Below are 12,924 nucleotides of genomic sequence, written 5' to 3'. Positions count from 1 at the left end.
ACGTCGCGGCGACGCCAGGACTCACCACCCCAGTGTGATGTACATTGCTGGCTGATGGAATTTAACAATGATATTTATTTTTATAAAAATTTTGAAGAATACTTACAAATAATTGGCCATAAATCTTTCGCCACGCACACGGCATTATCAGTGGCGGCAAGTATGTATTTCAATGTGCAGGTTTTGGGTCACATTGGGCTGCCCAAAAGGTGTCGCATTGATAGGCTTCAAAGCTTTCATATAATTAATTTTTTTTGGCTTAAATAAAACTTTTGATAGCGTTCTAGAAGCAGGTGTCTGCAGATCGCTGTCGACGCGCTTGATGAGGACCGCGGGCGCCCTCTCGTGGCTCCTCCCGAACATCGGGAGGCCCGGCGACCAATGCCGGCGTCTATACGCCGGCATACTTAAGAGCATGGCCCTATACGGGGCCCCAATCTGGGCAGACTCACTGTGCGGACGGAGAAACGCCGCTGCCATCCGAAGACCAGAAAGGGCCATTGCACAGCGGGTGGCGAGGGCGTACCGCACAGTGAGCTTCGCGGCGGCGTGCGTTCTGGCGGGAGCCCCTCCTTGGGATCTCGAGGCTTGGATGCTCGCCAGAGTGTACGACTGGACGGCGGCGCAGAGAGCGCTAGATCGGCGCCCGGACCCGATAGAACGGGAAGAAGTGCGTGAGCAGGCGAGGGAGGCAATAACTCGGCACTGGGCCGAGGACCTTGCCTCGGCAACGTTCGGTCGCCGGACGCTGGACGCCATCGGGCCTGTCCTGAACGGATGGCTCGATCGGCGGCATGGTTGCCTCTCGATGCATCCGGTACAGGTGCTGTCCGGGCATGGCTGCTTCGGATCGTGCCTGCACCGGATTGGGAGGGAGGAGCCTCCAAAGTGCCACCATTGTGAGGCCGAGGTGGACACGGCAGAGCACACCCTCGAGGTATGCCCATCGTGGGCTGAACCCCGCCGCATCCTGGTGGCAGTGGACGGGGATGACCTCTCGCTACCCAGCGTGATTGGTGCCATGCTGGGAAGTGAGGAGGCATGGGACGCGGTAGCATCCTTCTGTGAGGATGTCATGTCACAGAAGGAGGCGGCAGAGCGCATGCGGGAGAACGACCCTCTCGTGGCGCCGCACCACAGACGAAGAAGGGGTGGAAGACAGCGACTACAACGCCAGTCCCCATCCGCCCCGGAGGGTGATCAGCGGGCGGCAGGCGCGCGGGTGCCACCGCCTGCATTACAAGGATCGCTCCTTGTGCTCCGGCCATCATAGGGACCCCTCCCCACTGGGGGGAGGCATGAGGGGCCTGCCGTAAGGCGGGCAATCGCCGGTGGGGGACTGGACGCCGTAGATTCCCAGATCCCCTCCACTCAGGCGAGGTCGGAGTGCCGCTGGGCCTTTTTAGTGGGTATACCGGGAACGTCTGTACCGGGGAGCCCCACATACCCCTCTCCCGTCCCCCGACGGGAAGGGCATGCGTAATAGCATTTTTTAACCAGCGACAACAACAAAAAAAAAAAGGTGTCTGCAGATCTGTTGTGTGTTTATTAGTAAAGTAGTCAAAAAAAACGAACGCATTGAAAATCTCCTCCTTTTTTGAAGACTGTTAAAATAGGTAGTTAAATAAACCAGTAGTCGTTAGTACTATGTTAGTTCATCCGTTATAAAAACTATTATAGGATATAAACTCAAAACAACTCTACGTAATGCGACCTCTTTAAAAATGTACTATATAAGAACATATTTCTATTATAGAAAATGACTACGGCGTAGCGATGACGTAGCAATGTAGGCGTGACTCGATAAATGTATCGTAGCACCGTAGCACACCTGTAGTACATTTCAAGTCCTTTCTTTTTAACCGAGTCCAAAAAAGGAGGAGACTATAAATCTTATTTCTTTCCATTTATGAAATATTCATTTTTTTATGACAATAGTTTGCTGAAATTAGCATAAACAAAAAATGGCTTCTTGCACTTCCGTCCTCAAACACAGGCACCATGTTTGATGACACCACCTTCAGACTCGCCGTTTGCCTCCGACTAGGTGCTCCATGCTGCTCTCCTCATCGCTGCCACTGCGGGGAAGCTGTCAACAGCCTCGGTCACCACGGCCTGTCGTGCAGCCGGAGTGCCGGCCGCATACCACGACATGCCAACATAAACGACGTGATCCGTCGCGCTCTTGTTGCCGTCGGCGTGCCAGCCGTACTCGAACCAAATGGCTTGGCACGCGACGATGGCAAGAGACCAGACGGCATGTCGCTATTTCCGTGGAAGGTGGGTAGGACTTTAGTGTGGGACGCGACATGCGTCGACACTCTTGCGCCATCTCACCTTCCCGGAACTGCATGTTGTGCTGGCTCCGCCGCTGCACAAGCAGAGAACCTCAAGCGGCGCAAATATAGTAACCTTATAGGCAATTACATGTTTGAGCCGTTTGGGGTTGAAACTCTAGGGCCGTGGGGTCCGAGGGCGCACCTTCTTGCCAGGGATATTTCCCAGCGCCTGGTTGACACTTCCCGGGACCCAAAGGCTGGCTTTTATTTCGTACAGAGGTTGAGCATTGCCATCCAACGTGGCAATGCTGCCAGTCTTTAGGGTACATTACCCAGTGACAGCGATGAGGAGCAATTATTTGATGCACTGTATTAGTTTTAAGTTGTATATATGTTACCGTAAGATTACAAACATCGTTAGATTACAATCTATCTCGAGAGATTGTAAACTGTCGAATTATTGTGAACCGTAACATCTGATTGCAATTTAACGCATTATTTTTCGCTATATTATAATCTATCGATGAGAAATTGTCAAATTGTCAACTGTCCGAAAGCTCTCTCTGATTGGTCAGTCTTTTTGTAAGATCGACCAATCACGACCAGCCGTTCTGTTCCCATGGAGTTCCCGTAGAGTTAGGAATGAAATAGAGGTGTCAGTTAAATAAAATAAATGCTCTTCAAAAATTCTTCAAGTATTAAATTTATATAAAAATAACTCTTATAAAAATACAGTTAGGTATTTTGTCTTCAAATACAAACTAATATTTAAAAATAAAATAAAAGGGGTGCTAATTAAACAGGCTTCTTTTTAATATCATTATTCGCCCCCAAAAATGTATGTTGCCTTCTAAATTACTAAGTCAGCCACAATTAATAAAGCGTCGAGCATCTAAATAATACTATCTTAGCCACGAGTTATCTTCCACTCTAAATACAACTCAGCATGATGGTTATTTTTTTGCATCTAAATTTGTAGCATGCATTCTAACAGTAAACTTCTTAAATACTATTAAATGACATCATAAAAATATTTATTTACCTTCTAATTTTTTAACTCGTACCTACTGAGTTTTTTGTTTAAAATATAACACATCCCATATTAATTGACCCAGCATGGAAGTAAGCATGCAACATGCAGCAAGCATAACTTCTGTCACGGCTCCGGCGCTGCGGGGCTCCGGCGGTCCCATGCGAGCTTATCGTCGCAGATGGTTTTCACGCTCACCACCGCAGCTTCAGCTTGCTGGCCGGCCGAGCCGGCCAGCCTCAGCCGCGGCGGCGAGCGCTGAAACTACCTGCGCCTCAGCTCGCAGGCCGCCTCGCCCCTCCGCGCCTACGCGGTTTTGAATTGCACTCTAGGGGTAGGGCAGACAAGACTACGTGGAGTCGGTTTTGCAGCGATTCGTTTTCGTCACTAACTTCAATTTTTAATACAAATTTTAAAGTTCGGCCATTCAGAGAATGCGTTCCTGACACGTCGCGATTGAACTGACGACGTAACTTTGCAATGGCGTTGCAGTTACGATAAAAATATTTTTGCTGGTTGTTTACCGTTTTAACAATTGAGGAGCATTAAAACAACATTATTATATCAATAATCAATGAATGTTATTACGTCGTCAGTTCAATCGCGACGTGTCAGGAACGCATTCTCTGAATGGCCGAACTATAATTGTGTGTAATTTGAGTCTTAAAAATTAAGTACAATTTTTGATTTTATAAAAAATTAAACCGTCACTTATTTTTGCACGTCAAAGAGCTGTGACACCGGGAGTTGCAAAGAACATTGTCTTTTTTGACGTTCTACCAATCAGCGCGCAAGATGCATTCCGTTCTACGCCAGTTGACAATTTGACCGCTCTACATCGCTCTCGATCTTACAAAAAGACTGACCAATCAGGGAGAGCTTTCGGACAGTTGACAATTTGACAATTTCTCATCGATAGATTATAATATAGCGAAAAATAATGCGTTAAATTGCAATCAGGTGTTACGGTTTACAATAATTCGACAGTTTACAATCTCTCGAGATAGATTGTAATCTAACGATGTTTGTAATCTTACGGTGACATATATATATATAAGTTTATTTTATTTTATTTTCAATTAATGTAAATATATTGTGAATAAATAAAAACTTTTAAAACGCATAAACATACATAACTTAGATTTAAATGTATTCTGTTTAAATAGATAACCCTTATGAGGTCCTCTCGAGAGGTCAAGTCCGGTAAATCATGTTTACAATACTAATTATAATGCCGAATTAGTTCACTGTTGGCTAGTCCAGGAGATTACCAGTTGCGATAGATATACGCGTTTTAGTCTAAAAGAACAAATGCTTATTTTAAAAAGTCGTAAAAACTACAGACATCGTGGTTCGGGATGAATGGTTAAATAAAAGGTAAGTTTGTGCTCTTTGAAACCCTTGCAGAAAAAAGGAAATTCTCTCTTCTACTGCTCATCTGCCGTTATTATTAAATTATAGGCTCTGCTGATAGACACGGTAGATAAATAGTAGAAGAGAGAATTTCCTTCTAGTTTTTTTTTATATGTTATTTACTTTATTGTATGTGAATTTTATGTACGATTATTTCAAATAAGTAAATGCACAAAAGAGGTAATGAACCTATTTTGGAAAAAATCCTCAGTTCAATTTGACCAAAAAAAACTTAACATCTTACTCATACAAACCCAGCATTGTACTCGCAAGCCATCCTCCGGTCTCGCTCGCCAGTGCAGCGAGCCAGCGCCAGTGAGCCGCGCCAGTAGTTCTGTGGGGACCGTCGAGAATACACCATAAGCCATGGGGCTGGAGAAGCGTACTATCAAGATCATTGTCATTGTAGCAGTCGTTGTGCTGGTCATAGGTAAGTCTTTTTGGCTTGAAGTGTATTTTTTTTTTGGAGAAGATATGTTTCTTTTTTGGAGAATATTTTTTTTGTGGAAAACTTGTATGGAATGGAGGGATTGGTATTTTGGGAAAATGTGGACTATTTGATGTGTTTTAGTACGATGATAATTATTATGTACAATATAAATGAAGTTTTTTTTGTTGAGATAGGACCAAAACAGGAAATAAAGAGATAAATAATTCAGTATTTTATAAATCAGTGCGAAACTATTCACTCTTATATAAATTTAAATTTATTTAACGCACTTTGAAGTTTATTGTATGTACCTAATTAGATACTAGTGTTCATTGCGACTTCTATAAGTACTTTGAAACGTTTTTCATTTGCAATTGATTTGCGACAAATTACCAATAGGTACCTGCACAGTTTTTTTCGCATATAATGAGCAACGAATAAAGTTGTAAGTAACTACAAAGTTATTTATATTTTATTTACTTCATCGGCTTTCTAAATCAAAGTCAACGGTTATTATTTCGAATTAATTTACTTTAAAATTTAGTTTAAAACTGTCTAGAAAACAGTTTACAATAGCAGTTCAAAATGGAAGCTCGCACATCGAGAATGAAATTCATAAGGCTTCCTAGACCAGGCTTCAGGATAATGCAGAAATGGTCACGCGGGAGCGTACTCACGCAATGTCTAGAGACGTGATCTTGTACGTATAATTATCTGTAATTAAATATAATTATCTACCTATACATTTGATTTGATTTTCTTCCCAAGTAAAACGGCTAGTCCGGGATAAAGTATAATACCTACAACTAGAAAAATGCATATTCATTTTTCTTTGTACAGACTTTCGGTACCTATGGTTGCAAAGGTTTTAGGTCAAGCCACTCCCAGTACCGGTGGTGCATTAGCTTGATATTTTCCTGTTTGTAATGTTTTGCAAATACATAAATGCACCCAGCCCCAGCCAGCCCAGTAAGTCAAGTCATTCAATACATGCTTAGGGTACCCGCACACTGTAGTGCGCATATTACAATGACCAGCCGGTATCTGACCGACTGAAAACTTTCATTGAACTCAAGATTTTCTTGAAATTTTTTTTTTGCTTATGTCGGTTCAATTGTCGGCCGACTGTTTTGTCAGCAGAGTAGTATATATTTTATCTGTTTTTGAGTGTGTTTGGCAAACTCTGGAAATATCCCTTAGGCAAACTACTTACCTATTGTTAAATTGCCAATGAATTAACCACGTCGCTTGCTTCGAAAGCAAATTTTGACCTAGCAGTTATTGAGTCGTATCTAGCGTCGTAAAAGCCAGGCTCCTACGTCGGATTGTATCTGCGCGAGACAATGTGGCGCCGACATCTCGCAGTCTCTTTGTCAATAACAAAAACTTGAAAACGATGCCAAAGTCGCTAGGTCCGGACACGTAGTACGACACAAGTAAGTCCATATTTAGGATCTCGGTACCTACAATTAGTATGACACAAATAAATATTTTAAATATACAATCAGGTACACCCTTCCTTTCAGTTTAATTAAATAATTAACCAATTTTAAAATTAACCGACGAATTAGGTTATAGGTTTCCTCGAGCCGAAGTAGGTTTGAACATACTTATATCATGGGGATACATTTAATGTGCATTCTGACGTCAGCTTGGGGGAGTAATCACTTTAATGTTTGCATGCTTCTATACTTATCTATGACATCATAAAACAACAAAGGTCTCAACAAATATCTACGTAAGTAAACAGTACATACAGACCTAGTTAGGTTTTTCAGATATAAAAACTTGTGAACAGTCAGCAAAGCCATGTATTCAATGAGAAACAATTGTTTATAAACACTGTTTCAGAAACAATATCTACGTGTTTCTGAAACAAAATTATTTGTTTCAAAAACATATAATTTTGTTTCTGTGGATGATGTGGACGGCAGAGTTTCCGAAACATTTTTGCTGTAAACATCTACGTGATGTTTCAGAAACTGTGTATCTGCAACATTGTTTCCCAGTGAATACATGGCTTTAGAGTAACCACACACTGCAAACTTTTAGTCGGCCGCTTCACCAGTAAACAAACAAAACATACGAAATACTTTTTAAATGCGATGGAAAGGTGACGTCATATAATTTACTATGCATGCATAAAGGATAGTTTCAAAGTCCTTGTTAATTTGTCAATAATTTGATGGAGAATATTTGTTTCAGGAGGTATTATTGGACTTCTGCTTGGCCTTTTACTGCCTCAGCGCTATGTCGGTAAGCATTTATCGTCGTGTTATAACTGACAACCGATCTTTCCAAAATCTGAACGGGCTTGAGGTTAAGGAACCATGATGACTTCTGTTACTGTAATAGCCTTTTTTATCGTCCCAATGCTGGGCTCAGGCCTCCTCTCACACGGAGAAGGACACATGATGACTTCATTTTTCAGAAATGTTAAACTGTGCGCCCTTTGTCCTAATATTTTGACTGAGGGAATCATGACATTGACGTAACATCACGCCTATTTTACTCGAAGGTAAAGGGGCAGACTTTTTCAAACAATTAAGAACCTCGTGAAACCAGTTAGCATTTCTGAGCTTCGAATCAAAAGCAAAAGCTTGCTATGTATTACTTATCAAACAATTCCTTAATTAGATAAAACTGGCGAAATTCAGTCTTAAATTATTTTGATTATATTTCTTATTGTTTTGAATATATCCCAGTTTCAATTGGATTAAATTCAGTTTTCATTTGGGGTCGTATCACGGTTATAGTTTGTTCACAATTACTTCTAGATCGAAAAGGACCTTTTCAGTCTTTTGAACTGTGTGTTTAATTAATCAGAGCTAGAAGTATGGCCTCGTTCCGAGGAGTACACGTGGGACCAGCCGCTGATCCAGGTGAGAGGCAGCGACCCTGGCAGCTGGCATAACTGGTACCGACGGCTCAATGACTTCCTCAGGGGTAAGTGCAACAACAAAGTAACTTTTAAACTTTTTTTTCTTATCGAGTGACCTGCACGTTTTATCACCTAAAGTGTCAGAGTTGTCTCAAATCCGCCTGACGGCCTCTGACGTGGAATATTTTTAACCGACTTCCCAAAAAGGAGGAGGTTCTCAATTCGTCGGGATCTTTTTTTTTTTTTTTTTTTTTTTATTTTTTATGTATGTTCACCGATTACTCAGAGACGCCTCGACCGATTTGCAAATTTTTTTTTTTGTTTGATAGGGTTTACCTCCCAGGTGGTCCCATAGTCACCAGGTCAGGATCTGATGATGGAAACCCTGAGAAATCGAGGGCAACTTTCGAAAATCGTAGGCATACGTAGGGTAAAAACTTGACACTAAGGCGCATGTCTGATAACACTATGCAATGGTGAAGGCTTGGAGCTGACCTGATGATGAAGACCAGAGAAGGTCGAGGGAACTTAAACAATGAATGTGTAAAAAACTACCTCGTGTTTGGGCTTATTTTGTTCGTATTGACGAGAACTTTGCAACAGTGAAGGTTTGAAGCTGACCTGATGATGGAGACCAGCGAAGGTCGAGGGAACTCGACAATTGAATATGTAAACTACCTCGTGCTTGGGCTTATATTGTTCGTATTGATGAGAACTTTACACTGCGGATATGACATGCGGATAGTGACAACTATGCTTGTCACTGAAAAGCTAAAAATAAAAAACTTTTTACAAAAAAATAAAACCGACTCCCAAAAACACTGAAAAGCAAAAAAAAACTATTCTTAGGTGCATCGGCCTAGAAGTCGGTGGCGTTATAAACTTAGTTACATCCATTAGACAGTGTTTTTGGGAGTCGGTTTTTAAACTGAAATTATTGCAAACTTAATCTCCAATTTGATTGGCTGTTTTATTTAATCTTGTAATGCACGTCTGGTTACATTACTCTTGTTGTACATAGCTAGGGGGTCCCCAAATTATTCAGATAACAGGTCCCTATTTTTTCAGAAACATAGATATTATAAAAACACAATACCTCTTTTAAACGCCATAATAACTCTTCACAATTATTTCAAGACAGTAACTTAACTTAGATAACCTGTTATAATTCTAACCTTACATACCCAGTTTACGAGACCTCGATTCCTGAGGAGCCGCCCCGCGCACCATGTTCAGTCCACAACCGTCGCGACCAGCACCTTCGCTCAGACCAGTGTGATATGGCCATGAGGCTGTGGGCCCCATGCACTGCTGACGAGTTCTACGGGTACGCTAGGGGCAAGCCTTGCATCTTCCTCAGGCTATCTCATGTAAGTTGAGAATCTTGTAGACTAAGGTGGGATTTTATTACACAAGTTAATTTAATTTAATTTATTTATTTAATTTACATGGGAAACCTACAGCTAAAGAAAATTAACTTAGAACAGTTAATTGAACTATTTCTTTTTTATGAGTTTTTGAAAGCATTGCCTTTGAATGTTCTTCTCAGACTTATTTATTTGGCGTACCTAATGGGCATGATTGTAAAATGCAAAAGAATAGTTGGATGATACAACTTTTTTGCCAAGTTTTACCCTGCATTGTTTTGAAGATTTGGGGCTAGTTGAAGTGGCTAGGAAAGCAAATTACCGCATTGAAGGCAATGATTCAATCGTTTTATTTTCTAATCCTTTAAGTTTGGCATTCAGTACGGTTTATCTATCTATCTGTATAACTCCTGTTGTATGCCCTAGATCCACTACTGGGTGCCTGAGCCGTACAACATGACGTCATCGTTGCCCATCCCCCCTGATATGCCACCTCATATCAGAGAAGCTATGGTGAGTTTACATTACAGCTTTCTTACTTATTTACTGAAGTTATAATATGTAGGTATTTAATGTATACCTTTCTATATAATAAAACCGACTATGAATCGTAAAGTAGACGTTTTCAAGATGGTTCTTGAATTTCGGCTACTTAATGATTAGAAATTCCTGTTTCTCACAAAGAAATGTTTCGTGTGATAGAGTTTTTTTTAATTTAAATACCCCTAGATTGGTTCTTATTTAAAAGAAAATTATTTACCTCCATCTACCAAATTATTATCATATGCCAGCACTATACAAAAGCATTTTTTTTCCCATCAGCGTCTTCGCCCCGCTCACCAATATGGCGACTTCATCTGGGTAACTTGCGATGGTGAATTCAGCGCCGACAAGGAGAACATCGGTCCTATCCAGTACATCCCAGCGGAGTACCCACCAGGGTTTCCCCTCAGCCGGCTGCATACCGCCGACCGCATCCCCTACTCCGCCAGGAATATGCCTGATCAGGTTCCAGGACCACTGGTGGCTGTGTACTTTGAGAATCCACGACGTGAGTGCTAAGTTTTCATAGTTAAATAAATTGCGGTTTTAATTTCTGCAGCTGTTAAAAGCATAACCGATTAGTCGTAAAAAGGAACTAGTAATATCTTTAGTTTATTGACCATTGATAATGAGGTAGGTACAGTCGACCACCATGTGGTTCAGTTCATACGAACTTAAAACAATAAACGCTCCGATAAAAATGTCGGCTACTGCGATATTTAATCTAAAAGAAACTTTTGTCATAACTGGCAGCACACCACTTTCTTGGCAGACTGCTTCTATTTACTGTCCTACTTTTACAAAAGATACATTATTGACATTGGTATGATGCACTGAGCTATGTAAGCTCGTAGATATTTTTTTAAATTTAATTAAGCCTTCGCATTTTCCAGGTGGAGTGGTGATCAACGTGGAGTGTCGCATCTGGACCCGCGACATCTTCTATGACCCCAAGAGTCGCTACGGACGCGCCCGGTTTGAGTTATTCGTTGAATAACTTCACTAGTAATGCCTATTTTTTTTTTTATTCTAACAAGAACTGGCCTACATTATTTTCTTATTTTTCTTTTAACATGGCTTCTTGCCAATGCTACTGACTGAAATTTGAATGGATACCACTATATGTAGTATACCACTTTCAGAAAATTAGTAGGATCCATAACTTACGCTGCATACGTAGGATGTCAACAAATACTAAGTACCTTTTGATTTGTAATCTAAATATAATATATAGGTATTATTTTATACTTTTAGTTTTTATAAATTACTAAGATTTTTTTAATGGTTAGTAATTAATTTATTAGCAATAACTGCTGAAGGTAATTATGATTATGATTCATTTAGAATTAATTAAACTTTTTCATACTGCTTTTGTAATAAAATGAATGGATGTTAGATGCTAGATTAGATGTTTGTTATTAAATATCTACAAATGCTGCCGTTTATGTTAGATTCTAAGAATACCTAGTTGATAAGAATAGAAAAGATCAATTATTTGGAATTAATTACTTTAAATCTAAAATACAATTAGGTTTGGTACCTAATACATCCCTACTTTATAAAAATACTTTATCAAATAAAAATTACCTAAGTAACGTGCTTAAGTATAACATTTCTTGCTTTTTAAGGGTACCTACAATTGAAATACTTATAGCATTTCAATAATATGGCATTATTAAGATATAAGTATTGTACCTACTAGGTAACATCTGCCTGTATGCTGAATCAAATCAAAGTGTACCTTATAAAATTGTTAAAAAAAATCGATTATAAAGTATTATTATTCTAGTTAGAGATCTTATTTATGAACCTTTTCAAAAAATATTAAACATTTAAGTAAATCTACCTCTTTACCTGTTCAAAAAAAAACTACCAAACATTATTTTGTAGATATGTCTAATTAAATAATTCTTCTTCCTATTCTGCCTTCCTAAATAAACATTCCTAATGTACAGTCGGGCACATTAATATACCTTTTCATAATTTTTAATGGAGGCCTTTGATACCTATTTCAGTAGAATATACTTACCTAAATACGACTCGAGCATTAATGACCATGACTGTACCTACTTTCATCTATTAGAATAAGATCTGTCTAATATTATATTAATTCATCAAATTATATTTTAAATGTTTTATTAGTTGTTGTAAATATTTACTTGATGTGTTATGTGATGATAATTCCGGTGTTTCTAGTTAAAGTTCAGATATTTGTGTATGTGAATTGAATATTGTGAATAAAATACCTACCCGTTTGAAAATTCAGTTTCTTTTAATTTTACAACTTTTCCTGCATCCTTTTAGCCTTTATCAAATGTTTTCAAAATCTGTCTAGCCTTTTCCCAAATAATATGTTGGTTGGGGTCAGAGTTACTGGCTACCCGTAACGACTGCTAAAGTTCAAAAACCCTGTTATTCAATATTTTGCGTAGTGTGTGTAAATAATTAAATAAATATTAAATAACTGCTCACATTACTCTAATTATTTTATTTGAAACTGCTTGAACTATCAGATAACAATTTTAAAAAGTGTTTTGCCTTGGTACTTTCTATTACTCCCGCGTTTTTTTCCATAAGCTGATGTTGCCTAAACTGCATGGTACAGGCTAGCCAACCTACAGACAAATTAGTAATGTTACCAAGTAATAGTTATTTTGTGGTAGTAGAATGGTAGAAAGCTATTTAATTGGGGTACACATTTTTAATAATAAAACATGATTTGTTTTAAATTTTAAAATATGATTTTATTCGGTGATGAGTCAAAATGAGTCTCGAATGCATAACCCAAATTGTGCTTGTAAGATACTACAATTATTTTTTTATCATAAAGATTTTATCCTAATGATTCGATTCCAAGAAAAGTAAATTCCCCACAGGTATTATATGATACAGTTTTCTCTAATGGATTTAAGGGTTTAGAATTAATCACCACTAATCACCAAACTGAACAATAATGACGTCATTTGACCAAAGTGCACTAA

At 39.4% G+C, this 12,924-nt stretch overlaps 2 protein-coding genes across 2 annotated transcripts; both read left to right on the top strand.

Annotated features, from left to right (window-relative positions):
- Positions 1-415: 415 nt before the first annotated feature.
- On the top strand, positions 416-1,785 carry LOC124645705. Its single transcript, XM_047185561.1, has 3 exons — positions 416-817; positions 905-1,031; positions 1,757-1,785. Exons 1-3 carry the CDS (start codon positions 416-418, stop codon positions 1,783-1,785), a joined length of 558 nt encoding a protein of 185 aa, XP_047041517.1.
- Positions 1,786-5,046: 3,261 nt separating this feature from the next.
- LOC124646051 (sodium/potassium-transporting ATPase subunit beta-2-like) lies at positions 5,047-12,205 on the top strand. The gene is made up of 7 exons (XM_047186073.1): positions 5,047-5,152; positions 7,358-7,408; positions 7,979-8,098; positions 9,222-9,403; positions 9,827-9,913; positions 10,223-10,451; positions 10,837-12,205. Exons 1-7 carry the CDS (start codon positions 5,089-5,091, stop codon positions 10,938-10,940), a joined length of 837 nt encoding a protein of 278 aa, XP_047042029.1. The 5' UTR covers positions 5,047-5,088; the 3' UTR covers positions 10,941-12,205.
- The last annotated feature ends 719 nt before the right edge of the window (positions 12,206-12,924 follow it).

The sequence above is a fragment of the Helicoverpa zea genome, chromosome 3 (assembly GCF_022581195.2).
Source record: "Helicoverpa zea isolate HzStark_Cry1AcR chromosome 3, ilHelZeax1.1, whole genome shotgun sequence".
NCBI lineage: Eukaryota > Metazoa > Arthropoda > Insecta > Lepidoptera > Noctuidae > Helicoverpa > Helicoverpa zea.
This window is presented reverse-complemented; position numbering and strand designations above follow the sequence as displayed.